This window comes from Vidua macroura, chromosome 11 (genome assembly GCF_024509145.1).
Source record: "Vidua macroura isolate BioBank_ID:100142 chromosome 11, ASM2450914v1, whole genome shotgun sequence".
Taxonomy (NCBI): domain Eukaryota; kingdom Metazoa; phylum Chordata; class Aves; order Passeriformes; family Viduidae; genus Vidua; species Vidua macroura.
The window spans coordinates 22,098,466-22,123,529 of NC_071581.1; the positions used below are offsets into that span (position 1 = coordinate 22,098,466).

Sequence of the window (25,064 nt, forward strand, 5' to 3'; positions counted from 1 at the left end):
CCCGTTTCCCCGGTTCCCCGTTCCCCGTTTCCCCGTTTCCCCGTTCCCCGTGTCCCGTTTCCCGTTTCCCCGGTTCCCGTTCCCCGTTTCCCCGTTCCCCGTTCCCCGTTTCCCCGTGTCCCGTTTCCCGTTTCCCGTTTCCCATTTTCCCGTTTCCCCGTTCCCCGTGTCCCGTTTCCCGTTTCCCCGGTTCCCGTTCCCCGTTTCCCCGTTCCCCGTTTCCCCGTGTCCCGTTTCCCGTTTCCCGTTTCCCATTTTCCCGTTTCCCCGTTTCCCGTTTTCCCGTTTCCCCGTTCCCCGTTTCCCGTTCCCCGGTTCCCCGGTTCCCCGTGTCCCGTTTCCCGTTTCCCCGGTTCCTGTTCCCCGTTTCCCCGTTCCCCGTTTCCCGGTTTCCCCGTGCCCGTTTCCCATTCCCCGTTTCCCCGTGTCCCGTGTCCCGTTCCCCGTGTCCCGTTTCCCCGGTTCCCGTTTCCCCGTTTCCCCGTTCCCCGGTTCCCCGGTTCCCCGTTCCCCGTTTCCCCGTGTCCCGTGTCCCGTTCCCCGTTCCCCGGTTCCCGGTTCCCGGTTCCCGTGTCCCCGCTCCCCGCCCCGGGACACATTTCACGCGTGGAGCGCGACGGAGATCGCGGCGCGCAGGGGGCGTGGCCTGCTCAGCATCCGCCAATGGATGCGCGCGGCGGGAGTGGGCGGGGCGGGCGCGGGGCGGGCGCGCAGGCGCAGTGCGGGCGCAGGCGCGGAGCGGGCGGGGGCGATGTCGCGCCGGGCCCTGAGGCGGCTGCGGGGGGAGCAGCGGGGCCAGGAGGGGCCGGGGCTGGGCGAGCTCGGCCTCGACCCCGGCCCGGAGCGCGCCCGGGAGGGGGGGCCGCCGCCAGCCCCCGGGAAGGGGCCCCGCGGGCCGCCCCGCGCCGGCGTCAGCAACCGCTTCGAGCTGGTGAGGGGGGGGCAAAGCCGGGGGGCCCCGGGGTGCATAGGTTGGGGGGCGGGTGCTGGGGGCAGCTGGGGTGGCAGCGACTCGGGGGACAGTTTCTGGGGGGATAACTGGGGGTGACAGCTGGGTGGGCAGTCGGGGACATTGCTGGGGTCACTTACTTGGGGGACAGCTGGGGTGACAGTCATGAGGGGTGGCTGGAGCGACAGTGACCTGGGAGCAGAGGCTGACGGGCTTTGGGGGTACTGGAAGGAGCAGGGGGGCAGTGACTGAGGGGGCTCACGGTGGGGGTGGCAGAGGTGACAGTGTGTATGGCAGTGGTTTGGGGTCAGTGACTGGGGTGGAAGTGATGGGTTTGGGTGGTGGGTGAGTGGGAAGGGTGGGGGGCAGCAGCTGGGGCTGGACCGGGGGGAAATGGGAGAGAGGCCTGGGGAGGGCTGGGTTTGGATGTTGTCAGAGCTGGACTGGTGAAAATGTTTTTAGGAACATCCCTGCCACCTTCCCAGCACTGCAGGATCCCAGTGCTGGATGTCAGATGGGCACTGCTGGGGTGACAGAGCCCAGTCCTGCTCTCCAGACACCTCCTCCAGCCCCAGCCAGTCCCTGTCCTTTCCTGGCTGTGTGAGCATAGGCAAGGCCGGGTTTGGAAGCTCTTCCAAGGGAAGAGTGGAGTCCATGGTGTGAGGGGACACATCATGGGGGTCCTGTGCTCCGCTCCGTGTGCGTGGGACTGTCCGGGCAGTGCTGGGTGACACGTTTGACACGAGGGGCGTCCAAAGCTCCGTGTGTTCGCAGGAGGAGCGTTGGAACAGACCCGTGGGGAGTTCCATCCCTGTCCCTGCAGCTTGTCCCTGTGTTTGCAGATCCCAGCTGAGGAGTCGGAGGACGAGCCGGCGGCCGGAGAGGAGCGAGCGGGCACCCGGCTCAGCGAGCAGGACACGGCGGGAGGGAGCCAGGAGGGGAGCAGGGACAGGAGCAAGGAAGGGGCCGTGACCCCTTCGGAGACGGACGGTGATGGACAGAGAGAGGGGCAGGAGGCCGAGCAGCCGGACAGAACGGTACCTGCTGCCAGGGACCCGGGGCAGGGACACGCACTTCAGCCTGGGAACTCGCTTCTGGGGAGGGTGAGCGCTTTGGCGCTGGGCTTGTGTGGAGGATCCAGGGGGATTTTCCAGCTGCAGAGGGGAGGCACCCGAGGAAGGCAGGAAGGCGTTGTGCTGTGCCCACGTGGGCACTGAGGTCAGGCCAGGGAGGAGTGGTCTCAAGGAGGCATTTGTTTTGGAACAGGGGATGTGAGGACTTCAAGCAGTGTCAGCTGAAGGCTGAACCTCTTCTTGCTCATAGTACTTTGTTGTCATTGGATGTCAAGACTCCTCCTGTGGTCTGTATCAGCCCAGAAGTGTCTCCTTGCAGGATTTTGTAAGGAAGGGGGCATTTAATTAACAATTTCCCATGGCAAGGCCTGCCTGGATCTCACCAGAGAAGACGGTTGGGGGAGCAAAGGGGGTTGGCCCCAGTCTCACTTGTTTGCTGTGCATTTGGGATTTGTGTCCCTGGTTTGGGTGGCAGAGGAGCAAAGTCCACTGTCTGTGCATTCCAGCTGTGCCAGTGGCCTCTGCCAGCCCAGGGGCTGTGAGTGCTCTGGACAGTGTGTCCCTGTGTGAGCAGTGGCTCCAGGGGTCCTGACCTGGTGAGTTGGCTGTGCCAGCTCTGCAGGACACACCTGTGGCTGCTCCCAGAGCTCCAGGTAGGACGTGGGAGCCCTGGGCAGGCAGCTGCTGCTCCTGGGTAGAGCCAGGACAAGGCCTGGAACAACCTGGTCTAGTGGAAGATGTCCCTGCTTAGACAGAGGATAGGAACTGGATAAACTTTGAGGTCACTTCCACCCCAAACCATTCCATGATGCTGTGATCCCTTGCTGAGTTACCTGCTAGACCCTGGAAATGTGCTTCCCAGCTGTGCAGTCTGGGTGAGAGCCAGCTGTGCCAGTCAGGTTAGGGAATGCCCCCAGCATCCTGAGCTGAAGCAGCTGCATCTGTGGGGAGAGGCACTCTGGCACTGGGATCTTTGTCAGGTGTTGGGACTGAAAGAGGCTGAAGCATTTCCTCCACACCTGGCACAGCTGAACTTGTTTCTCTCCTGATTTTGTGGCCTCAGACATTGATGTGAAAGTCAGCTGAGGTTCTGCCCTTTGTGAATCTTTGGTGCTTTCTGCCATTCTCTCCATGTGTCTTGATTTCCACCCACTAACAAACACTGAAGGGTGATTTTTGGTTTCATTTAAGGACCCTCAGTGTGCTGATTTCCTGTGGGAAATGCTCTTCTTCCCACAGAGCTGGCACCCCTGGGAATGCTGACAGCTCTTCCCTTTGTCTTTGCAGCTGGCAACGAGTAACAAGCCACGGAAGAAAAAAAAGAAAAGGAAAACCAAGAAAAATTCAGCAGGAGAGACTGTGGTATGTCTGTGTGTGTTCTAAGTCAGGGTCCAGGCTGGTTCCTCCAGTGGGGTTGGCAAAGTGGAAACTCTGAGGTGACTGTAGGAGAGATTCAAGGCAAAAAAAGCAGTTTCAAAATTTAAAGAAGCCTCTTCAGGATCGTGGAGTCCTGGAATGGTTGAGATTGGAAGGGACCTTAAAGCTCATCTCATTCCATCCCCTGCCATGGGTAGGGAGACCTTCCATCACACCAGGTTGCTCCAAGCCCTGTTCAACCTGCCCTGTCACTCTATCCCTGTCCAAAGTCCCTCTCCAGCTCTCTTGGAACCCCTGAAAGGGGCACTAAGGTGTCTCCAGAGCAGAGGAGCTCCAGCCCTTGGAGCACCTCCCTGGCCTTCTCTGGACTCATTCCAGCAGCTCCACATCCTTCCAGTGCTGGGGACCCCAGAGCTGGAAGTAGCAGATGGATTAAAGGCATTGATCTCCTTAGTTCAGTAGGAATGAGGTTCAGGTGGGAGCTGGTTTTCTGGTGATGTTTGAGTCTGAACTGTCCACAGAATTACAGGATCCTTAAGGTTGGAAAAGACCTCCCAGATCATGGAGTCCAACCTCCCTGTTCACTCCAGGGAGATTCTTTGGTCAACATCCTGAGCCACTGGATTCTGGAGTGAATGGCTAAGCCATGACAGCAGGGCCAGCACCCAGCTGGCCACCTCCTCTCTGGGAATACCACTCAGGAGTGAGTTTCTGAGATGGAGAACCCTCTTGGAGAGCCTGTTTCCTTTCCCAGTCCAAGAATATTGAGCAGCAGGGAGACATGTGCCAGCTGGAGGCTGGGGGGACACCCAGACCCAGGCAGTTGGGTTTGCCAATGAGGGATAATACAGCCTCTGTTCCAGCACTTCCATGAAGAGCACATTATCCCTTTCCTGTGTACACTCCACACACAGGGGCTAAATTTAGCTTGAAAAGGCAGCCTGGCAGTGCTGCTTGGGTGTCCTGAATGGAATTCTATGTTCCACCCATGGACATCATGAGGAGGATGTGAAACAGGCACGTAAAAATTGTGTCACTTGTTGTTTGTTGGGGGAAAATGGAGGGAAATCAGGGTTAAAGTGTTATATAATTGCTGGATGTCAGCAGCTGGATGGATTCCTGGGGTGGTTGGAAAATGGGGAATGGGAGTATTGGATTAAAGTCATGTGAGTGTTTGAGACCTTGTCATGTTACATGCTCACAGCAGTTACTTGGTGTTTCTGTGGAAAGTAGAGGGTGAAGGCTGGTTATTTAAATATTTAAAATGTCTTTGGACGAGGGCCTGGAATGTCAGGACAAGGGGAAATTTCTTCCCACTATCAGAGGGCAGGGTTAGGTGGGATATTGGGAGGAAATTCTTCCCTCTGAGCAGAGTGGTGATGCCCTGGCAGAGGCTGCCCAGAGCAGCTGTGGCTGCCCCTGGATCCCTGGCAGTGCCCAAGGCCAGGTTGGCCGGGGCCTGGAGCACCCTGGGATGTGTCCCTAGTTGCCATGGGAAGGTGTCCCTGGCCTTGGGACATGGAACATGATGAGTTTTAAGGTCCTTTCCAACCTAAACCATTCTGAGATTCTCTGAAGAGCCGCAGCCCCTCACTGAGGGATCAGGATGAGCTGGAGGCAGCTGGGTGTGATCTGTGCTGTGTGACCTGCAGGCTGCCGTGACTCAGCCTGTCATGAATGCCTTGGCTTTGCCTTTCTTAAGGAAGACAACGACCTGGAGGACATCGACAGCCTTTTGGAGAGGATCGAGGACCCCAGGCTGGCCCCGCAGAGCCAGGGCGGGATCACCGCCGACAGCCGGCCTCTGCTCTACGTGGAGCACAGGTACTGCTGGCTCCCACCTGCCTCTGGCCTTGGTGTGAAGGATATCTGCTCCTGAGGAACAGAGATGGGACCTTCCCAGTGTGATCTGGCCAGGAGCCCCGCACCTTGATTGAAAGGGTTGGGCTGGTTGTGTACATCCCTGCTCCTGTCCGCTCCTCTGGGAGAACCTCTTTGGTTCTGAGGGGGATTCTCTGCTGCCAGGCTTGCTTGCAGTGGTGGCAGGACCAGATTAGTCTCCAGAGGGACCTTCCAGCCTCAGATCCTCTGCAGAGGTGCCAATAGCCCTGGTGTCTAAAGCTTGTCATGGGATTCACTTGTGCCCTTGAGCCCCGGCTTCTCCCGGGAGCATCCCAGCTGAGGCTCCAGCTGCCCTGGAGAGGGCAGCAGCAGTATTCCCCAGCTCTGGAGCAGGGCAGCAAGAAAGCCTGTCTGATGGAGCAGGGCTTTCCCTTCCAGTTCTGGCAGTTCCAGTCTCCTTTCTCCATGCTGTCTGATCAGTGGGGAGTGTGTGATAGTTTGGGGGTTTTCCAGAGGCACTTTGGGGTGCTGGGTGTTGATGGAGAGACTTGAGTGTAGCACTGTTTAACTGATGGAGCTTTCTTTCTTCTTTCCACCTTCTCAGAAACTTGAACCCAGAGAATGAGTTGAAGAGATACTTTGGGGCTCGTGCTGTGCTCGGGGACCAGAGGTTAGTCCAGGATTTGGTATTATGCCCTTTCCAAATGCGAGGAGGTGTGTCTGTCCTGCCTGGCAGGGCTCATGGAGTTCCCAGTGCCTCACCTGGGCAGGTAATCCCAGGCTCAGGGTGTGTTACTCATTTAGTAGTTGCTTATTGGGACAGAGGAATATTTTCTGCCATATGTGCAAGGTGGAGAAAGACTTCTCCAGGCTTTTACTGGCATTTGCTTTTTCTTTTGCTCCTTTCCCCTCTCATTTATTTCCAAACCACTCTTCAAAGTCTTTTCACTCAAGTTCAGAGAGTGCAGGCACATAGATTTTGTTTGTTTCTCCACATTTGTCCCTTGTTGCCATTCCAGAGCCTCTGGACAGAAAGTGAACCCTGAATACTTTCAGCATTTCATGCCCCTTGCATCCAGGGGCCCAGGGAGCCTGTTGCTCCCTGGGTGTGATGTCTGTGCATTTATCCACTGCACTGTGCTCACTGTCATCCACAAAATCCCCACTTCCATGAGCTGGTTGGAAAACCAAGAATGGTCTGAGCTTGGAGCAGTGCAGGTGGAAGGAAGGAGAGAGTCTGTGGAAGAGCATTTGGTGCTTGAGGAAGAAACTTGGGACTGTCCTGTGCAGGGCCAGGAGTTGGACTTAATAATCCATGTGGGTCTTTTCCAACCCAGGATAGTCTATGATCCCTTTCTGAGGAGGTGTGACTCCCTCAGAGTAGCCTTGATCCTGAATTGCTCCTGAACCAATAAATTGTATATTTTTGAGTACAGCTTAAACTAATCCAGTGGACATTTGAAGGCCCTGCTGGAAAGAGAGATGAGTCAGAGGGATGTGGGGCTCTCCTGATTGGACCTGGGAAGCTGTTTGAAGCACAGAGGCAGCTGAGAGTTTGGCAGGGATAAAAACAGGGAGAGAAGCCCTGGAAGTGGAGATGCTGGAGGCACTGGCTGGCCTAGATGGTGCACATAAGGCAAAGCCTAAGCACAGGTGTGTTGTGTCTTGAAGGCAAACGCAGAGCTCTGGGCACAGCTCTGTGTAGCTCTCTGTGGGGAAGAAATTGGATCTCATTTTTCCCTTTATCATGGTTTCATCCCTCCTCCTGTCAGTGAAGGCAGAGAAGTTGTGACCTGTGTGTTCCCCTCCCCAGGCCGAGGCAGAGGCAGCGGCAGTACGTCCGCAGCATGTGGCTGACAGCTCCCAAGAACACCTGGCCACGCTACAGCAAGACAGGTGAGGCTTTTGGGGCTGCCTCCTGCCCTCTTGGCCCTTGGCCCATGTGACATGGATGCTGCTCAGGGCATGGAATCTAGGAGGGAACTGCTCCTCAGCCGGTGGAAATACACCTCCTGCCTCAACAGAGAGCTCTGTGGAGTTGTACCTTATGATTTGGATTTGTTTCTCCCTCTTTTGGAGGTAGCAGGGCATGGGTGCTTCCCATCTTAGCAGCAGAATTGCTGGATAATGAGAAGTATCACGGGGGAGAATGAGCAGCCAGGGCTTTTTAGGTGGGTTTGGGACTTGGGTTCATGAGAGGGGGAAAAGAGTGAAATTCTCTGGGAGTTTCCAAAAACATATGTGTCTCTGGACCCAGTGATGCTGTGAGAGAGCAGAAGAGGTTCTCTTGGGGTACCCAGGTCTCCCCTGCACCCTGCAGGTATCACCATGCAGCTGCTGGACACCCGGAGGGGGGTGCAGCACTTCACCTTCGAGCACCACCGTGAGTACCAGCAGGTCCAGTTCAAGTTCCTGGATGCTGTGGAGTCCATGGACCCCAACAACATCGTGGTACGTTGGGTTGGTCGTGCTGTTCCCTCCTGTGTTCCTGCAGCCCCTTTCCCTGGGAAGTGGGGCTGGTGCATTCCAGTGGAATAATTTGGGTTGGAAAAGCTTCTAAGCCAATTGTTCCCCCAACACTGCCAAGGCCACCCTAACCCGTGTCCCCAGGTGCCACATCTACACAGTTTTTAAATCCCTCCAAGGATGGGGAATTCACCCCTGCTTTGGGGCCAGGGCTGGACAACACTTCTGGGGAAGGAATTGTTCCAAATATTCAACCTGAATCTCCTCTGCCACAGCTTGAAGCTGTTTCCTCTTGTCCTGTCCCTGTTCCCTGAGAGCAGAACCCACCCCCCCAGCTACCCTCTCCTGTCAGGGAGTTGTGCAGAGCCAGAAGGTTCCCCCTGAGCCTCCTTTTCTCCAGGCTGAGCCCCCCCCAGCTTCCTCCACTGTTTCTGCTGCTTCAGACCCTTTTCCAGCTCTGTTGCCCTTCCCTGGACGTGCTGCAGCCCCTTGATGTTTGTGTTGGGGTGAGGGGCCCAGAGCTGACCCCAGGGTTGGAAGTGCCCAGCAGTGTCAGCACAGGGGATGAGCACTGCCCTGGTGCTGTGGCCACACCATTGCTGACACAGGCCAGGTGCCCAGCTGGGATCGTGTCTGTCCACTGTCTCCTGCACCCCCAGGTCCTTTCCCAGCCACTTCTCCCCCAGCCTGTTTCATTCATGGGGTTGGTGTGACCCACAAGCAGGACCCAGCATGTTACCATGTTGACCTTCATCCCACTGGCCTCATCCCCTTGATCCATCCTGTCCAGATCCCTCTGCAGAGCCTTGGATTATTTATTTCCAGTCTTGTTTGGGCTATTAGGACTTGTTTGGACAGTAGATCCCCATGTCCCTCTGTGTGGGATGAGGCAGCACTGAGTGCTGAGCTGTGCTGTCACCTTGTTCATCAGTGACCTCCTTGGTGCAGAGGAGGTCTGGTGGTGGGTGGCCGAGCCTTGGTGGCTCTGCCAAGCACGTGCCAGGTCAACTTCTGAGAGAGGGACCCACAGGAACTGTCCGTTTGGCTGGAAGGGTGGGAACAAAGCCCCCTTGTCTCAGCTCTTAGCTGGGAAAGGAGGAATATTGCATAAACCCATCGTGAACTGGCAATCCAAACTAACAGCTGTTCTATTTATAAACTCCTGCAAGGATGAAAAACGTGTCTTTTCTTGGTATTTCAGCAAAACAGGGTTTTGTTTTGGGAGTCCTTCATGTGTGTCCGAGCTCATTAAGCTGTATGGTAACATTTATAGTTTGGAGTGATAAGCAACAGCAAAATTGCTCTGCTCCCAACTAAACCATAACTGAGGAATGAAAGGTCTGGCCACATGAGCTGGGATACATGCCCTGGAGATGTTCTTTAAAGGGCCCATTGTCTGCTAAATAAAGTTTACTTCCTTCTGCTTTCCCACCCTTAGCTCAGGGCCACTGGGCTCTCTCCAGCTCAGCAGTTCTGCCTGGATTGAGGGATTTGGATTAAGTGACCCAAGGTCATTCCTGTGCAGCACTGAGTGTCCCAAGGACAGCTCAAGCTCAGTGTCCATGGTCACCACAGTCCTGGCATAGCTGGAGCCCAGCTCTGCCCTGTTGCTGTGGTTTCACCACATACAACATGACTTTTGGGGAGCCTCTTGTTCAGTGAGTGGGTTTTTTTTCTGCACTTGCTGGTAGGTTCAAAGGTCACCCTTGGTGACCTTTTCTTGGCTTTTTCCCATCACAGTGCTCCATGTCCCCCCAAATAATGGACTGGAAAGGAGCTTAAGAGTTTTACCCCTTAAGGAAGAGGTTAAGCATCAGGCAAGTGGCTCCAGGCTGGGCTGGGCCAGCCTGGAACATCCAGTCTTTGTGCTGTTGGTGGTCCCACGGGTTCCCACCCTGCAGATGGAAACTTCTGGAGTTTTGGAAGCTTTATTTTTTCAGTTTTAGGAGAAAAAAAAATCCCCAAACTAAACCGTGAGAAGATTTGTAGCTTCAGGGTTTTTTTACTGAACTGAGGTTTTAAGTATTTGAGAAAAGCCTATTTATAATATAATTAGTGAATTGAGAAACTTTTTAGATTAAATTTCTGTTCTGAAGCCTGGAAGTAAATATTTATTATTATTATCCATTACTATTGCTGATTCCTGGATTTGTAATAGATGTGTCCAAATATCCTCTCAGTATCCAGAGAATGCAAAACCTGATCAAATGCTCAGAACTGTTGAGGGATAGATAAAAAACCCCAAACCTTTAACAGTGCCTGCATCTCATTCTCTCCTTTCCAAGGAAATGGGGGAGCTGGGAGAGATCTGGAGGAGGACAGTGAAGATGAGCAAAGGCCTGGCATGGCCTCTGCTGGAAAAGCTGGGAGGGAGCTGCCCAAGGGAGCTCCTTGGGAGGCTCCCACCCTGCACATGGTGGAGACAGAGCTCCCTGTGCCCTTCCAGCTTGGGGATGGATCTGGCAGGGTGGGATTAAGGGAGCTCTTGGCATTGTGTGTCACACAGCTGGCTGCTGGAAGGTGCCAGTGACCAAATTCCCGAGCCACTGGCAATGACACAGAGTCTTTGCAATGCTCTTGTGCAGCTGCTGCTCCAGATGAACCCCTACCACGTGGACTCCCTCCTGCAGCTCAGCGACGTGTGCCGCATGCAGGAGGACCAGGAGATGGCCCGGGATCTCATAGGTAAGCGTGAGGTGAGGAGCAGATGTGTTGGTGTGAAATCCTTCCCTAGGAGGGGCAGTGGGGGGCAGGAGCTTGGCTTTTCCTGGACCAACCTCAATCCCAGAATGGCTCCTTTTCCCACCCAGAGTGTGACCTAACGTGGAAGTGCTCACTGCCCTGGTACCTGTTGCCACCACATTGCATGAAGTAACTTTGTGCCTCACTGGGCTGGGAGTGAGCTGGTTTCCTCTCTTTGGGGCTGAAGCGAGTGCTGGGCAGTGCTGTGCTGGGGTGGTGTGTCCCTGTCCTGTCCCTGACACTGACCTTGCTGTCCCCAGAGCGGGCGCTGTACAGCCTGGAGTGCGCCTTCCACCCCGTGTTCAGCCTCACCAGCGGGACCTGCAGGCTGGACTACCGGCGCCCAGAGAACAGGTGAGCAGGGCTGGGCAGCAGGGAGGCTCAGCTGGAGCTCCTTTGGCCACAGCTGCCCAGATTCACCACTGCTGCTCATCCAGAGAGACCCCTGAGTGTCCCTTTCTGTTGGAGGCTCCTGGGATGGTGCTGGAGCACAGGCAGCTTGTGCATGGAAGCTTCTGCACAAGGCATCCCTTTTCCCAAGGGAAACCTTCCTGCTGTAGGAGCTGTCCCTCCCTGTCATATCCTCATGCCATTAGTACCCCTCAGCCCAAAATGGTCACAAAAATCCTTGCTGTGTGTTTCCAGCCATCACCCCCAGCACTCACACTCCTCCCAGCCTGGATCTTTATGTAACTCCAGCTCTGCAGCTGCTGGGAAAGGTGACTTTATTCTGGGAATTTTCCAGTCAGCTGACCCAAGCCATCTCTCCCAAACTGCTGTACCTGGAGGGTGCTCACATTTCAGTCCCTCTGGCTGACATGTTTTGTGCCATCAATGACCTGTATCACCAGTTCAGGTGTTGGGCCACTCTGTGTCACTGTCCCCACACCCCTGGGACAAGGCAGGATGTGGACTTGGGGGATTTACTTGTCTTGGTCCCAGTCTCCAGAGCAGGTCGTGAGTTTTCTGTCCCTGTTCTTGCACAAAAAGATAACAAAAACAAGAGATGGGAACATGGGGGCATCTGTGGCACCCCATGCCACACCACAATGTGATGCCAAAATACTTCTTTCCACATCTGGCCTCTATGTCCTGCTGCTGTTCCCATGCAGGGCTTTCTTCCTGGCTCTCTTCAAGCACCTGATGTTCCTGGAGAAGAGGGGCTGTCCCCGCACAGCCCTGGAGTTCTGCAAGCTCATCCTCAGGTAGGTGCCTCCACCAAGGGTGGAGAGTCTGGTTTTGGGAAGGACAGTCACCCCAGAGAGGTTCTGCTGCTCCTGGGCTTGGTATGGGCTCATTCCCACCCCTTAGAGCTGCACGGGTCTGTGCTGGGGATCTGCTGGTGCTCTTGGAGAGGTGATGGGTGAGGAGGGGCCCTGGGTGGCCTGTGACTGCCAAACTGTGGCCTGAGCTTGGGGGCTCAGCACAGCAAAGTGTGGCAGTGGTCACTGATCCTCCTCCTGGGTGGTGGCAGGGGACTGTCCCCTCTACAGGGACACGGAGCACCACTCTGTCACCCCGCTGGCCATGCGGGATGTGTTCCTCTTCTCTCCACTTGCTGAGTCACTGGATGTCACTGGGAGAGGCTGTTTGACTCAGAAATCAGGGCAGCTCTCTCAGCTGTTGTGACACTGAGTTTGTTCTCTCCCCCTGCTCCCAAGCCTTGATCCTGAGAATGACCCACTCTGTGTGCTGCTGCTGATCGACTTCCTGTCCCTCCGGGCCAGGGAATACAGCTTCCTGACCCGCCTCTTCCAGGAGTGGGAGGTGAGTGGCCAGCAGGTGAGGGGATGGGGCTCACCAGGTGAGCCCTTTGGAGGGGATCTCACAGCCCAGCTGCCATTCTAGCAGCATTGGAATGATCCATAAAGGCTGGGCTGTTGGTTCCTGTAATCCTTGGGTCCTGCAATTAATTGTAAGAACTCAAAATTGCTCACTCAGCTGTGGGGGCACTGAGCCAGAGACTGGGAGCTCACTTAACCCCAGCAGGCAGAGCCCCGACCCCGCACAGCCCAGCTCTGCTGCACAGCATCATTTCTCGGTAACTCTCTCTCCCTGATCCTGCAGAGTCACCGGAATCTGTCCCAGCTGCCCAATTTTGCCTTCTCGGTGCCACTGGCCTATTTCTTCCTGAGCCAGCAGGAAGAGCGCCCGGAGCTGGAGCGGGGCCAGGCCCGGGAGCGAGCGGCCCGGCTCATCCAGCTTGCACTCATCATGTTCCCCAGCGGTGAGTCTGTCCCCTCCGGTGAGGCCATCCTCAGTGAGGCCATCCTCAGTGAGGCCATCCTCAGTGAGGCCATCCTCAGTGAGGCCATCCTCCAGGGCTTTGTCACTGTCCTCCTCTGGGAGAGAGAGCCGGGACTGCATTCCCGGCAGGCGGGACTGGATTCCCGGCAGGCGGATGCAGAGGCAGGAATTTGCCAAGGGCCTTTGAGGAGGGAGCCCTGAGTCAGAGCAGAAGCAGTCAGGCAGAATGGCAGTGCCTGTGCCCAGTGTGGTGGGGGGAGTACAGTTCTGGGCTCCTCACCCCAATGCAGACACTGAGGGGCTGGAGCGTGTCTGGGAAAGGGAACGGAGCTGCCAAAGGGCCTGGAGCATCAGGAGCAGCTGAGACAGCTGGGGGGCTCAGCCTGGAGAAAAGGAGGTTCGGGGGGGTCTTTCTGGCACAACTCCCTGACAGGAGGGTGCAGCTGTGAGGGGTCAGGCTCTGCTCCCAGGGAACAGGAACAGGACAAGAGGAAACAGCCTCAAAGTTTGATATTTGGAAAAATTCCTTCCCCAGAAGTGTTGTCCAGCCCTGGCACAGCTGCCCAGGGCAGTGGTGGAGTCCCCAACCCTGGAGGGACTTAAAAGCCATGTGGACATGGCACCTGAGGACATGGGTTACAGTGGCCTTGGCAGTGCTGCGGGAATGGTTGTGATCAATGATCTTAAGAGGCTTTTCCAGCCTTTGAGTTCTGTGGTTCCATGATTCTGTCCTCCTTCCCCAGAGCAGGCGATGCTCCTCCACCAGCAATGGTCAGGGGTGAGCAGGCTGGGGGAGGGTGAGAGCTGGAATACTGGAGCAGGGAGATGTCTCATCTCCTCGGGGCTGCCCGGAGCAAGGACAAGCCAGTCTCCTTGGCTCTCCCTCTGAGGCACAGCTCTGTTTTGGATGTGCTCTCCCCATGGGTGCCCATCACTCTCCCTTTCATCATGTGGGTGCTGCTGTCCATGAAAGGAGCACACAGCCCTCAGGCACAGGGGAGGGTGTGTGCAGCAGGAAGAACCAGCTCTCCAGCAGAGATTCAGTTTGTGGGGGCTGGAAACATTTTTTAGGCTGCTCGTTGGGGTGACTGAAATAACGCCCCTGTGAGCACAGGGACCAGCAGTGTTCTCACCTCCTGCTTGTGTCCTCGTTGGTGCCCCAGAGGGTTCTGGCCATAGTGGAGTAGAGGGTGACCCCACCCCACACTGCTCCTTACCAACAGGTCCAGACGAGTTCTCTGCCTTTGTCTTGCAGTTCTGATGCCGCTGTTGGATCACTGCAGTGTGCAGCCTGATGCCAGGGTCGCCTCCCACCCCTTCTTTGGGCTTAATGCCCAGATCAGGTAAAGCCTGGAGATGTTCTCAGCAAAGGGAAGGGATCGATTTTGCTGGCGGCGGGGATCTTGCGTGCTCAGACAACTTATGGAGGAGCTTGTTTGGGTTCCCTGAGTAGGCTCATTTGATAATGCCTCATTTGATAATCATTTTGATAATGGATTTCCATAATGGCCCCTGGATCGGGCTGACAGACCCACCTCACCTCAAGGTGGACGGGTCAGAAGTTCACCCCCGAGCCCGTTGGTGTGTGCAGGGAGGGAGAGTGATGCGTGTGTCCTCCCAGGGCAGGCTGTCTCCAGCCAGTCTGCATTCCCTTGACATGTGGTCTTCCTCATCGTGTGAAGGCTCTCCCTCAGGCCAGGGTGGTGTTCCCTCATTTCATGGCTTTGCTTAGCCTAAAAATAGATGGAGGCAGAAGTTCTGAGTTCTGGTGGAGGTGGATGGCAGTATCCAGGCAGGAGCCTGCGAGTCCTCTCTGTTCCCACACCAAAGGCCAGCACAGAGCTGAGCCCTCACTGTCCCGTGAGGAGCAGGAGGAGGAGGAGGGTGCCGTGAGTAACAGCCATCTCCCATAGCCAGTCGCCCGCCCTGAACCAGCTGACATCCCTGTACGTGGGCAGGACACACGCCCTGTGGAAGGACCCGGCTGTCATGGCCTGGCTGGAGCCCCACGTCCACGAGGTTCTGCGCATGGTGGACGCCCAGGACGCGCTGGTGCAGGAGGCCGAGCACAAGTGAGCACAGAGGGTGGAGGGCAGGGTTCCTGTGCCAGGGACAGAGTGGGACAGAGGGTCTGTCCTGGGCAGCAGCAGTTCCAGTGTCTGGGACAGGGCTCAGAGCCCCATAGCTGCTGGTCTGATGCCGAAGGTCACAGCATGGGGCCAGGAAGGCAGTGGCTCTTCCATACTTTTCACAGACAGGAATGTTGAGCTGAACCTTTACTGCATATCCTGCACTGCCTTCCCCAGGCTTGGCTGTCACCTGTACCCTGGAAACATCCTGGAGAGGGTGGAGGGGTGGCCTGGAAGGGCAGAGATGGCCAGGACAGGTGACAGCTTAGAAACACTTCCCAGTGCTGAGGAACAGGAGAGAGCCATCAGGTGTCCTAAACCAAGGTCAATATACTCATTCCTGAGCTCTCTGCTCTTTCTCCAGAGCTCAGCAGCTTCCACCCCCCTTTGGCTCACTCTAAGCCAGCTCCATCCAAGATAGCCTTGTCCCCCAGAGCCAGGGAAGCTGCTGACACTGCTCCTGGAGCAGCAGAAATGGGAATGTGCCTGCTCAGGGCTCACTGCTCTGTCCCTTCCCCGCCCCAGGAGGAAGATCCGGTACCAGAGCGCTCCCAGGAGCATCTACCGGCACATCATCCTCTCGGAGATGAAGGAGGCCACGGCAGCCCTGCCTCTGGTGAGGGGCCTGATGGGACACAGGAGCTGTGGCTGCATGTGTTGTGGTGGCATTTGTGTCCCTGCTGGGCCTGCTCTAACCCCTGTCACTCATGGCGTCTGTGGGCGCCCATGTTAGTTGCTGCTGGACGCACAGCCTTCATCCCTTCTTTTCTCCTTCATTCCTTCCTTTCTCTTTCATCCCTCCTTTCTCCTCTCCCTGCAGGAGGTGACCTCCCAGCCAGTGATGGGGTTCGACCCCCTCCCTCCTCTGGATTCCATTGTTTCCTACACCCGACCGGAAAGGTACCACCTCCGCCGCCGGTGCCTGCGCTGGCACAGCCAGCCGTGTTCCCGGCATGCCCTCAGCCCCAGGCCACGCTGCACACGGGCACTTGGTGCTGGCATCCTCCTCCGTGGCAGAGGAAGAGCTGTGGTGCTCCAGGCAGGCAGAGCTACAGGCTGGACTGGTCCTGCTGCTTCCCATGGTGATCACCACCGGCATTCCCAGCCATAGGGCAACAGCCAGGGAAAACCCAGGCCACGGCTGACTGGGAGGACTTGGTGTAAATGGAAGTTTAAATACAGTCAGTCCTGGTGTTGGGGTGATGCCCTGTGTGTGTTCCACATCAATCCACTCAGAGCAGAGCTGGTAGGATCATGGAATCCTGGAATGTTTTGGGTTCAAAAGACCTTAAAGCTCATCTCATTCTTCTCCCTGCTATGAGCAGGGACACTTTCCAGTAGACCAGGCTGCTCTTCCAACCCTTTCAACCTGACCTTGGTTGTGCTCTGAATGACTGGTTTGTTCAGAGTTGCCTGAATTCATTGGAGCTCCCCAGTTCCCTCCCTCAGGGCCGGTTCCAGCAGCACCATGGTTCTCCCAGCACCGCCACATCCCAGTGAGGAGTCACAAACTGAGCTGTACCTTCACCATGGTGCCCCTTGTGTCTTCCAGGACAAGCCATCCCTCCAACGAAAGCACTTTATCCCTCTTCTTCCGCTCGCTGTTGCCAAATTTTAACTTGCAGGTGAGTGCACGCTGGGATTTGGGTGCACCGTTCCCCCATGGTGTTCCTGCTCCAGGAGCCGCTGCTGGCACCAGCCTGGTGCTGATTTGGCACCGGTGCTGTCCCTGTCCCTGCCACCACAGTGCTGCTCTCTGGCAGGGGGACATCCGGCACGACGGGGACGACGAGGCCGGGGCAGCGCAGGACCTCAACCAGGGGGTGAACAGGCTGATGGCGGCCATGCGGGACATGCTGGCCAACATCCAGTTCCAGGAGCCCCCCCGCGATGACAATCCCGAGGGCGACGGCGACTGGGATTGAGCCGGGGGTGCCTCTCCCCAAACCCTCTGGCATCACCCCCCGATTTGTGTCGCACTCCAATAAAGTCACACAAACGGACTCGCTGTGGGGAGTGGGCTGTTCTGAGGAGGGGGCTGCGTCCCTGGCATGGTCTCCATCCAGGGAGGGGGGGCTGAAGCCTTGTCCAGGGCCCCCTCTCTCAACAGGGGACAAGGGCTGTCTGAGCATGTCCGAGCTAATCAACAGCAGCTGTCCCTTTTCCCCCTGACAGCTTAGTCCCCTTCTGGCCTCTACACGCAATTTCCATCCTATTCCCCTCCCTGTTCTCCTGGCTCTTGTCCTTAATTCCCAGAGGGGTTTTGCTGCCCTCTTCTTCAGCTTCTTTGTATTTCCCATAGCCTGGAGCTTCCTTCCCTCCACAAAATACTCTGCACCCTCACTACACTGAACCTTCCAAAGGTCTGAGAGTCCCCTGTGCCACTAGACTTATGCACGGAGCAGCTTTTTCAGCCTTTTAATTATGTTTCAAGAAGAAATCTTTTCCCTCTTTGTTTGTCTATCCTTTATTCCCTCACCTTCTAGAGCAAGGATTGAGGTAAGCCACAGTCAACTCATCCTTGTTCCCGTAAAGCTTTTTTCCCTTTTTTTGCTGAGTAATGGTGAATACATGGAATAAATCCCTGTTTCTGCTGTATTGCCTCCCTGGGGAATGTAGCTGGGCTGGGTGTGCAGACCCTGAGTCTCAAGCTAGCCTGCCTTGGCTCCATTCCCCGCTGGCATATCCAAATCCCATGGGATCCCATCCCTGTAATTTGGCGCTGGGGCAGCCTGGGACCCCGTGCCCAGTGTGTGTGCAGCTGAGCCATTTTCACCCATGCCAGAGGGAAGGGCTTCCCAGCGGAAGTGGATAACCGTGGGATCAGCCTGCTCGTGAAGCTGTGAATGGCTCTTTGGCAGCCGCGCGGCTCCAGGCATCAACACGGACCTAAGGCACATGATGGTCAGATGGGTCCTGTCCCCACAGCCTGCCTGGGCTCCCTCCGGCGCCCGCCGGGCTCTGCAGCGCCCCATTTAACCGCGCCTTTGACGATTCCTATCGCGTCCCATGCCTGCCCTATTGTACAACATCTTCCCTGGGGCCATGGGAATGGGACCCCTCCCGGTCCCAATGCGTGGATTGTGCAGTGCAGAGGGTCTTACGGGGGGCCCCAAGGTGTATGGATAGCTCAGGGGCGTGTGTGGATGACCCCACAGCAGCTGGGATCCCCCAAGACACGAGTCCCTGGGGGTACACTGACCCCCGTAGGACACAGAGGCCTGCAGGGCCCAGGGGACCCCTCAAGATATACAGGCCCCCAGGCTTCAGGGGTCCCCCCCAGCAGACCCAGGACCTCAGGACACGTGAGGACCCTAATGTGCACAGTCCCACAGGACACAGAGGTGTGCACCTATAGCAGCACCCCCAAGGAGCATGACCCCAGGGGTGCATGGACCACCCCAGGGCATTTGAGACCCCTGGGCACGTGGTGATCCCAAGCAGTCGGGTTCCCCAGGGCTATCCTGGGGGTGTCTCAGCCCTGGCCACGGCAGCGGCCCCCCTCACTGCCAGGGTGCCTCCCTCATGCAGGTGCCCACCCTCCTTGGAGGAGGAGCTGCGGGAGCCGCTTTAAAGTGGGGCAGAGAAAGGGCCCTTTCTTCCCCAGCACCCTGGGCCGGCGGGCGTGGGACGCCGGGCAGCGCTGGCACAGAGAGCGGCCGCCGCACCGGAGGGTCCCGGCGGGCACACGACGCCCCCAGCACGTCCCACGCCTCCCGTCCCCAATTCCTCGGCATCCCCTCGGCCTCGCCGCCGGGCGCCGCGGGAGAACTGGCGGGGCACAACGGGGGCTCGGGGGCTGTGCGGGTGCCACGGGGGGCCCCGGGGCTGTGGAGGGGGTCATGTCGACGCTGGCCCCCCTGCGTCTGCTGCGCGAGCCCTCGAATGCCAGCGAGGGCAACCAGAGCAACGCCACGGTCGGGGCCAGTGGTGGCTGGTGCCAGGGGCTGGACATTCCCAACGAGCTGTTCCTGGCACTGGGGCTGGTGAGCCTGGTGGAGAACCTGCTGGTGGTGGCTGCCATCCTGAAGAACAGGAACCTGCACTCTCCCACCTACTACTTCATCTGCTGCCTGGCGGTGTCTGACATGCTGGTGAGCATCAGCAACCTGGCGGAGATGCTCTTCATGCTGCTGCTGGAGCACGGGGTGCTGGTGATGCGCCCCAGCATCGTCCGCCACATGGACAGCGTCATCGACACGCTCATCTGCAGCTCCGTCGTCTCGTCCCTCTCCTTCCTGGGGGTCATCGCCGTCGACCGCTACATCACCATCTTCTATGCCCTGCGCTACCACAGCATCATGACGCTGCAGCGGGCCGTGGTCACCATGGCCAGCGTCTGGCTGGCCAGCACCGTCTCCAGCACCGTCTTGATCACCTACTACCGCAGCAACACCATCCTCCTCTGCCTCATTGGCTTCTTCCTCTTCATGCTGGTCCTCATGCTGGTGCTCTACATCCACATGTTCGCCCTGGCCCGCCACCACCTCCACAGCATCTCCAGCCATCAGAAGCCAACCACTGCCCACCGTGGAGGCAGCCTGAAGGGTGCCGTCACCCTCACCATTCTCCTGGGTGTCTTCTTTATCTGCTGGGGGCCCTTCTTCTTCCACCTCATCCTCATCGTCACCTGTCCCACCAACCCCTTCTGCACCTGCTTCTTCAGCTACTTCAACCTCTTCCTCATCCTCATCATCTGTAACTCAGTGATTGACCCCCTCATCTACGCCTTCCGGAGCCAGGAGCTCCGGCGGACGCTGCGGGAGGTGGTGACGTGCTCCTGGTAGGCAGGGGGACACGGTACCGGCACGGCCACCCCCGCCCTGAAATGGACAGATGGATGGACTGACGGATGGACAGGACGAGCCGCGGGGTGCCCAGTCCGGGCGAGGGACTCACGGTTCCCAATAAAGGCTCTTTGCAGTGAAGCTGTGGCTGGCATCGGGCAGCCCCGGGGAGCCCCAGGGGGAGAGTCCCTCCCGGTCCCGCCGGTCGGTCAAGGGTCACTTGCTCCCGGAGGGAACCGGGAAAGACCGGCTGGGCGGCGGGAGGCTGCGCCCTACGCGGGGGGTGGTCCCGGCCGCCCCCGGACAAAGGGCCCATCACCGTCGCCTTTGTTCTCGGGCCGCGCCCGCCGCCGCCCACCTCATCACCGGCACCCGCACTGTAGCCGCTCCCGCGGGGGCGACTGGCGACCGGGACCCCCAGGATGGCCCTCCCGTACCCCGTCCCTACCCCTCCCCGTTCCGGGACGCGGCTGGGAGGGGTGTCCCCTGTGTGTCCCCTTGCCCCGCCGCCTCCGCCGCCGCCCCGGGATGCTCCCGCCGACTCCGGGTGGTCCCAGGGTCCCCGCACGGGTCCCGGGGTGTCCCCGCTCCCCGCGGGTGCCGGGGGCGCCCCCCCGGCCGTGCCCCCCGCGGGTGCCGGGGTCCCCGCTCCGCCGCGGCGGGGCGTGGCCGCGGGCGTGGCCGGGCGGGGCGTGGCGGGCGGTGCCGGTGCCGCAGGGCTGTTGCGGCGCTGCGGCGGCGGCCGCTGATTGGCTGCGGGCGGCGGTGACGTCAGCGGCCGGCCCGGTGCGGCGGCGGGAGCCTATAAAGGATGCGGCGGCGGCCGCGCCGCCCCCCGCGCTCCCGGTGCCGCTCCGCTCCGGTGCCGCTCCGCTCCCGGCCCCAGCCCGCTCCCGTCCCGCTCCGCTCCGGCCCGGCCGCACCATGAGGGAGATCGTCCACATCCAGGCGGGGCAATGCGGCAACCAGATCGGCGCCAAGGTAACGGCGGCGCCGCCCCGCCCCGCCCGCCGCGGCGGAGCCGGGCGGCGGACAAAGACAGACCCGCTCCCCTCCCCCCCCCCCCCCCCGCCGCCGCCGCCGCCGCACCGGGAGGACAAAGCGCCCCGCCCCCCCCCCCGCCCCTCCGCCTTTGTCCGTCAGCACCGCGGACAGCGCCCGCGCCGCGCCCCGCCCGCCCGCTGGGGGTCCCGGTGCCCCCCGCCCTGCTCGGGATTTTGGGTGTTTGGGGGATCCCCTCCTGCCCCCGCTCCGCTGAGCCCTGTCCCGGGGTTTGAGGAGTCCTCATCCCACCCGCCCCCCCCCCCTCCCTGCTCGGGATTTTGGGTGTTCGGGGGATCCCGGTGCCCGCCGCCCCGCTGAGACCTGCCCAGCGGTTTGGGGAGTCCCGGTGCGCCCCGCCTCTCCCTGCCTGGGGATTTCAGTGTTTGGGGTATCCCAGTGCCTCTTGCCCCACCCAGCCCTGCCTAGGGATGGGTGGATCCTGGTGCCCCGTGCCTCGCCCGGGGCCTGGGGGGTGTTCCGGCGCCTCCCGCCCCGCTGAGCTCCCCGTCCTCCCCAGTTCTGGGAGGTGATCAGCGACGAACACGGCATCGACCCCAGCGGCAACTACGTGGGGGACTCGGACCTGCAGCTCGAACGCATCAGTGTCTACTACAATGAGGCCTCTTGTAAGCGACCCCCCCTCGGAACCTCCCCCGGCAGGGTAGCCTGGCACCCCCACCCTGGGCTGGGGGGTGAGGCCCCGGTGTGACCCCCCAGTGCAGGAAAAGCTGGGTCTGCTGGGGTGGGGAGGGGGGGGCAGATAGACACACCCACCCCATGGAGGTGGTGGGGGGGGGGGGGCAGGCACGTGCACCCGCCCCTTGGGACCATTTAGTTTGGGGCAGGGGGAAACCGTGTACACCCAGTTCCATGGGACCCTGCGATTTGGGAGGGGTCACACACAACACCTGCACCCCAGCCCTGCTGGACCCTGGGAGGGCAAACATGTGCACCCCCCCCCCTCAGACCCTGTCGTGTGGGGGGGCAGGGGGCACACGTGCCTCCAAGTTCATGGGACCCTGTAGTTTGGGTGGGGGGCATGACACATGTCCCCCCCCCCCGGGGGGGGACACCACACATGGACCCAGTCCCGTGGGACCCTGTGGTTTGTGGAGAGAGGGACACCTGCACTCCCCCTGTAGGATCCTGTGGTGTGGGAGGGACAAAACACCAACACCCACCCAGCCCACGGGGCCCGGGGGGGGAATGGGGAGCAGACATGTGCACCCACCCCATGTGAACCCCATTGTTTGGGGGGCACGGGACATGTACCTACACCAGGAACCCCTGGGATTTGGTTGGGGGGGGAACACAACCTGTGCAGCCAGAACCCTGCAGGGTGCTGGGAACACCTCTGGGGGCAGGATGGGGGGGCGGCAGCAGGTCCCCTCCCGTCATGGGGTCTCTCTCAGCTCACAAGTACGTGCCTCGCGCCATCCTGGTGGACCTGGAGCCGGGGACGATGGACAGCGTGCGCTCGGGTGCCTTTGGCCACCTCTTCCGCCCTGACAACTTCATCTTTGGTAGGTGCCCGGGGAGGGCGGGGTGCAGCGTCCCCCGATGTTCCCCCTAGCCCCAGCATCCTCGGACCCGCCCGGCCAGTCGCCGTCCCCGGGGCACTCGGCGGGCACACCCCTCCCGCGCCGCGGGGCCCGGCACTGCCGGTTCGCCGCCAAACCTCTGCGGTTCCTGCTTCCCACCCCGCCCCGGCGTCAGATCTCCCCGGTGCTGCCGGCGGCAGCGGCTGGTCCCAGCCCTGATCCTCTCCCCGGTCCCCTCGGGCCGTGGGCGTGGGGGGGCCAGCGGCCATCGGAGCCTCTTTTCTTTTCCCAGGGCAGAGCGGTGCCGGGAACAACTGGGCAAAGGGGCACTACACAGAGGGGGCCGAGCTGGTGGACTCGGTGCTGGACGTGGTGCGGAAGGAGTGTGAGAACTGCGACTGCCTGCAGGGCTTCCAGCTGACCCACTCGCTGGGCGGGGGCACCGGCTCGGGCATGGGCACGCTGCTCATCAGCAAGGTGCGGGAGGAGTACCCCGACCGCATCATGAACACCTTCAGCGTGGTGCCGTCCCCCAAGGTGTCGGACACGGTGGTGGAGCCCTACAACGCCACGCTGTCCATCCACCAGCTGGTGGAGAACACGGACGAGACCTACTGCATCGACAACGAGGCGCTCTACGACATCTGCTTCCGCACCCTCAAGCTGGCCACCCCCACCTACGGCGACCTCAACCACCTTGTCTCGGCCACCATGAGCGGCGTCACCACCTCCCTGCGCTTCCCCGGCCAGCTCAACGCCGACCTGCGCAAGCTGGCCGTCAACATGGTGCCCTTCCCGCGGCTGCACTTCTTCATGCCCGGCTTCGCCCCGCTGACGGCGCGCGGCAGCCAGCAGTACCGCGCCCTCACCGTGCCCGAGCTCACCCAGCAGATGTTTGATGCCAAGAACATGATGGCCGCCTGCGACCCCCGCCATGGCCGCTACCTCACCGTGGCCACTGTCTTCCGTGGCCGCATGTCCATGAAGGAGGTGGATGAACAGATGTTGGCCATCCAGAGCAAGAACAGCTCCTACTTTGTGGAGTGGATCCCCAACAATGTCAAGGTGGCCGTGTGTGACATCCCGCCACGGGGGCTGAAGATGTCCTCCACCTTCATCGGGAACAGCACGGCCATCCAGGAGCTCTTCAAGCGCATCTCGGAGCAGTTCACGGCCATGTTCCGCCGCAAGGCCTTCCTGCACTGGTACACGGGCGAGGGCATGGACGAGATGGAGTTCACCGAGGCCGAGAGCAACATGAATGACCTGGTGTCCGAGTACCAGCAGTACCAGGACGCCACGGCCGAGGAGGAGGGTGAGATGTACGAGGACGACGAGGAGGAGTCGGAGGCGCAGGGCGCCAAGTGACGCCCGACGCCGCCCCCCAACACTGCCCGCGGCCCCCCCGGCTTCGCGCTGCTGCAGCCCCAGGTGCTGCCCCCCCCCGCCATCCCCTCAGTGTCTCCTGACTCCATCCCCCCCTGAGCCGGCTCGGCCCCTCGCCCCCCTTCCTACCTCCCCCCTTTTCGTTTTTTACTGGTTTGTGTCTTATTATTTTTTTTGAATACTTAATAAATTTATTGCTGTCCAGGTAGTACCTGTCTGTTCCTGCTGGGTAGGGGGGACCGGGGACACCCACACGGTTCGGCCCCCCCCAGCCATTCCCAGCCGGGGGAGGCATTTGGGAAGCCCCCATGCACTGCCCCCCACCCTTCTGCCCCTCAGATCCAGCGGCCCCAGGCAGGCTGTGCCTTTGTCCCCACTGTCACCTTTCTCCATGCTCGGGGGGTGTGGCCCTGTACCAGGACACAGTTGGCCCTTTGTTCCCCAATCTGAGGTGGTGGCACAGACCCCAGGGACGCCAGGGTGTTTCCCCAGGGCTGGGTGTGTGCCCAGCTGTGGAGGACTCGGGACACTCCTGGATCGGAGCCCCCTGGCTTTGGGGGCCATTGACCAGTAGGGCTGTGGGGATGGGGACACCGGGGATGAAGGCTGTGGGGGTGGGGTCTGTAAGGGTGGACACAGTGGGGATGGGGGCTGTAGGGACAAGGTATGGTAGGGCGGGGGGTTCTGGGGCCGGGGGCCGTAGGGGCGGGCACGGTGCAGATGGCAGCGGCGGGGCCGGGGGCTGCAGCGGCGGGGCCGGGGCCGTAGCGGCGGGCACGGTGCAGATGGCAGCGGCGGGGCCGGGGGCTGCAGCGGCGGGGCCGGGGGCTGCAGCGGCGGGCACGGTGCAGATGGCAGCGGCGGGGCCGGGGCCGTAGCGGCGGGGCCGGGGGCTGTACCGGCGGGGCCGGGGCCGTACCGGCGGGGCCGGGGGCTGTACCGGCGGGGCCGGGGGCTGTACCGGCGGGGCCGGGGCCGTACCGGCGGGGTCGGGGGCCGCAGCGGCGGGGCCGGGGCTGTAGCGGCGGGGCCGGGGGCTGTACCGGCGGGGTCGGGGGCTGTACCGGCGGGGCCGGGGCCGTACCGGCGGGGCCGGGGGCTGTACCGGCGGGGTCGGGGGCTGTACCGGCGGGGCCGGGGGCTGTACCGGCGGGGTCGGTGGCTGTACCGGCGGGGCCGGGGCTGTAGCGGCGGGGCCGGGGCTGTACCGGCGGGGCCGGGGGCTGTAGCGGCGGGGCCGGGGGCTGTACCGGCGGGGCCGGGGGCTGTACCGGCGGGGCCGGGCTGTACCGGCGGGCGCGGTGCGGTTGTCGCGGAGCGGCCCCGCCCGGGCGCGGCGCGGCGCAGTGCGGTCTGCCGGCCGGCAGGGGGCAGCAGCACGCAGGGCGCGGGGGAGGCGTGGCCGTGCGGGGGGCGTGGCCGCGCGGGCGGGCGCGGCGGTGAGCGGGGCGGGGGCGCGCTCGGGGGGCTGCGGGGACAGG

At 60.4% G+C, this 25,064-nt stretch overlaps 2 protein-coding genes across 3 annotated transcripts; both read left to right on the forward strand.

The window, feature by feature from the left end:
* The first annotated feature begins 745 nt into the window (after positions 1-745).
* On the forward strand, positions 746-16,828 carry TCF25 (transcription factor 25). Of its 2 annotated transcripts, none has more exons than XM_053987052.1 (18): positions 746-931; positions 1,792-1,986; positions 3,310-3,384; positions 5,102-5,223; positions 5,846-5,911; positions 7,055-7,137; positions 7,562-7,692; positions 10,293-10,392; positions 10,710-10,803; positions 11,562-11,654; positions 12,111-12,216; positions 12,517-12,676; positions 13,952-14,039; positions 14,610-14,768; positions 15,351-15,441; positions 15,646-15,725; positions 16,378-16,450; positions 16,573-16,828. In XM_053987052.1, the coding sequence occupies exons 1-18, from the start codon at positions 752-754 to the stop codon at positions 16,717-16,719; spliced, it is 2,043 nt and encodes a 680-aa protein (XP_053843027.1). In that variant the 5' UTR covers positions 746-751; the 3' UTR covers positions 16,720-16,828. The 2 variants fall into 2 exon arrangements, with proteins under 2 accessions (XP_053843027.1, XP_053843026.1); XM_053987051.1 differs by having other exon boundaries at positions 16,589-16,828.
* Positions 16,829-18,667: 1,839 nt separating this feature from the next.
* TUBB3 (tubulin beta 3 class III) lies at positions 18,668-23,791 on the forward strand. The gene is made up of 6 exons (XM_053987191.1): positions 18,668-19,608; positions 19,739-20,068; positions 20,170-20,593; positions 21,174-21,282; positions 22,069-22,179; positions 22,490-23,791. The coding sequence occupies exons 1-6, from the start codon at positions 18,668-18,670 to the stop codon at positions 23,563-23,565; spliced, it is 2,991 nt and encodes a 996-aa protein (XP_053843166.1). The 3' UTR covers positions 23,566-23,791.
* Positions 23,792-25,064: the final 1,273 nt, after the last annotated feature.

What these genes read in the sequence shown, in the direction of transcription:
- TUBB3 (XM_053987191.1), top strand. Translation starts at nt 18,668, where the DNA reads ATGTCGACGCTGGCCCCCCTGCGTCTGCTGCGCGAGCCCTCGAATGCC. An exon ending in GAGGTGGTGACGTGCTCCTG is followed by an intron (nt 19,609 to 19,738) that starts GTAGGCAGGGGG and finishes TTCCCAATAAAG; the next exon opens with GCTCTTTGCAGTGAAGCTGT. An exon ending in CCCTGACAACTTCATCTTTG is followed by an intron (nt 22,180 to 22,489) that starts GTAGGTGCCCGG and finishes TTCTTTTCCCAG; the next exon opens with GGCAGAGCGGTGCCGGGAAC.
- TCF25 (XM_053987051.1), top strand. Translation starts at nt 752, where the DNA reads ATGTCGCGCCGGGCCCTGAGGCGGCTGCGGGGGGAGCAGCGGGGCCAG. An exon ending in TTCTGCAAGCTCATCCTCAG is followed by an intron (nt 11,655 to 12,110) that starts GTAGGTGCCTCC and finishes CCTGCTCCCAAG; the next exon opens with CCTTGATCCTGAGAATGACC. An exon ending in GTGCAGGAGGCCGAGCACAA is followed by an intron (nt 14,769 to 15,350) that starts GTGAGCACAGAG and finishes TCCCCGCCCCAG; the next exon opens with GAGGAAGATCCGGTACCAGA.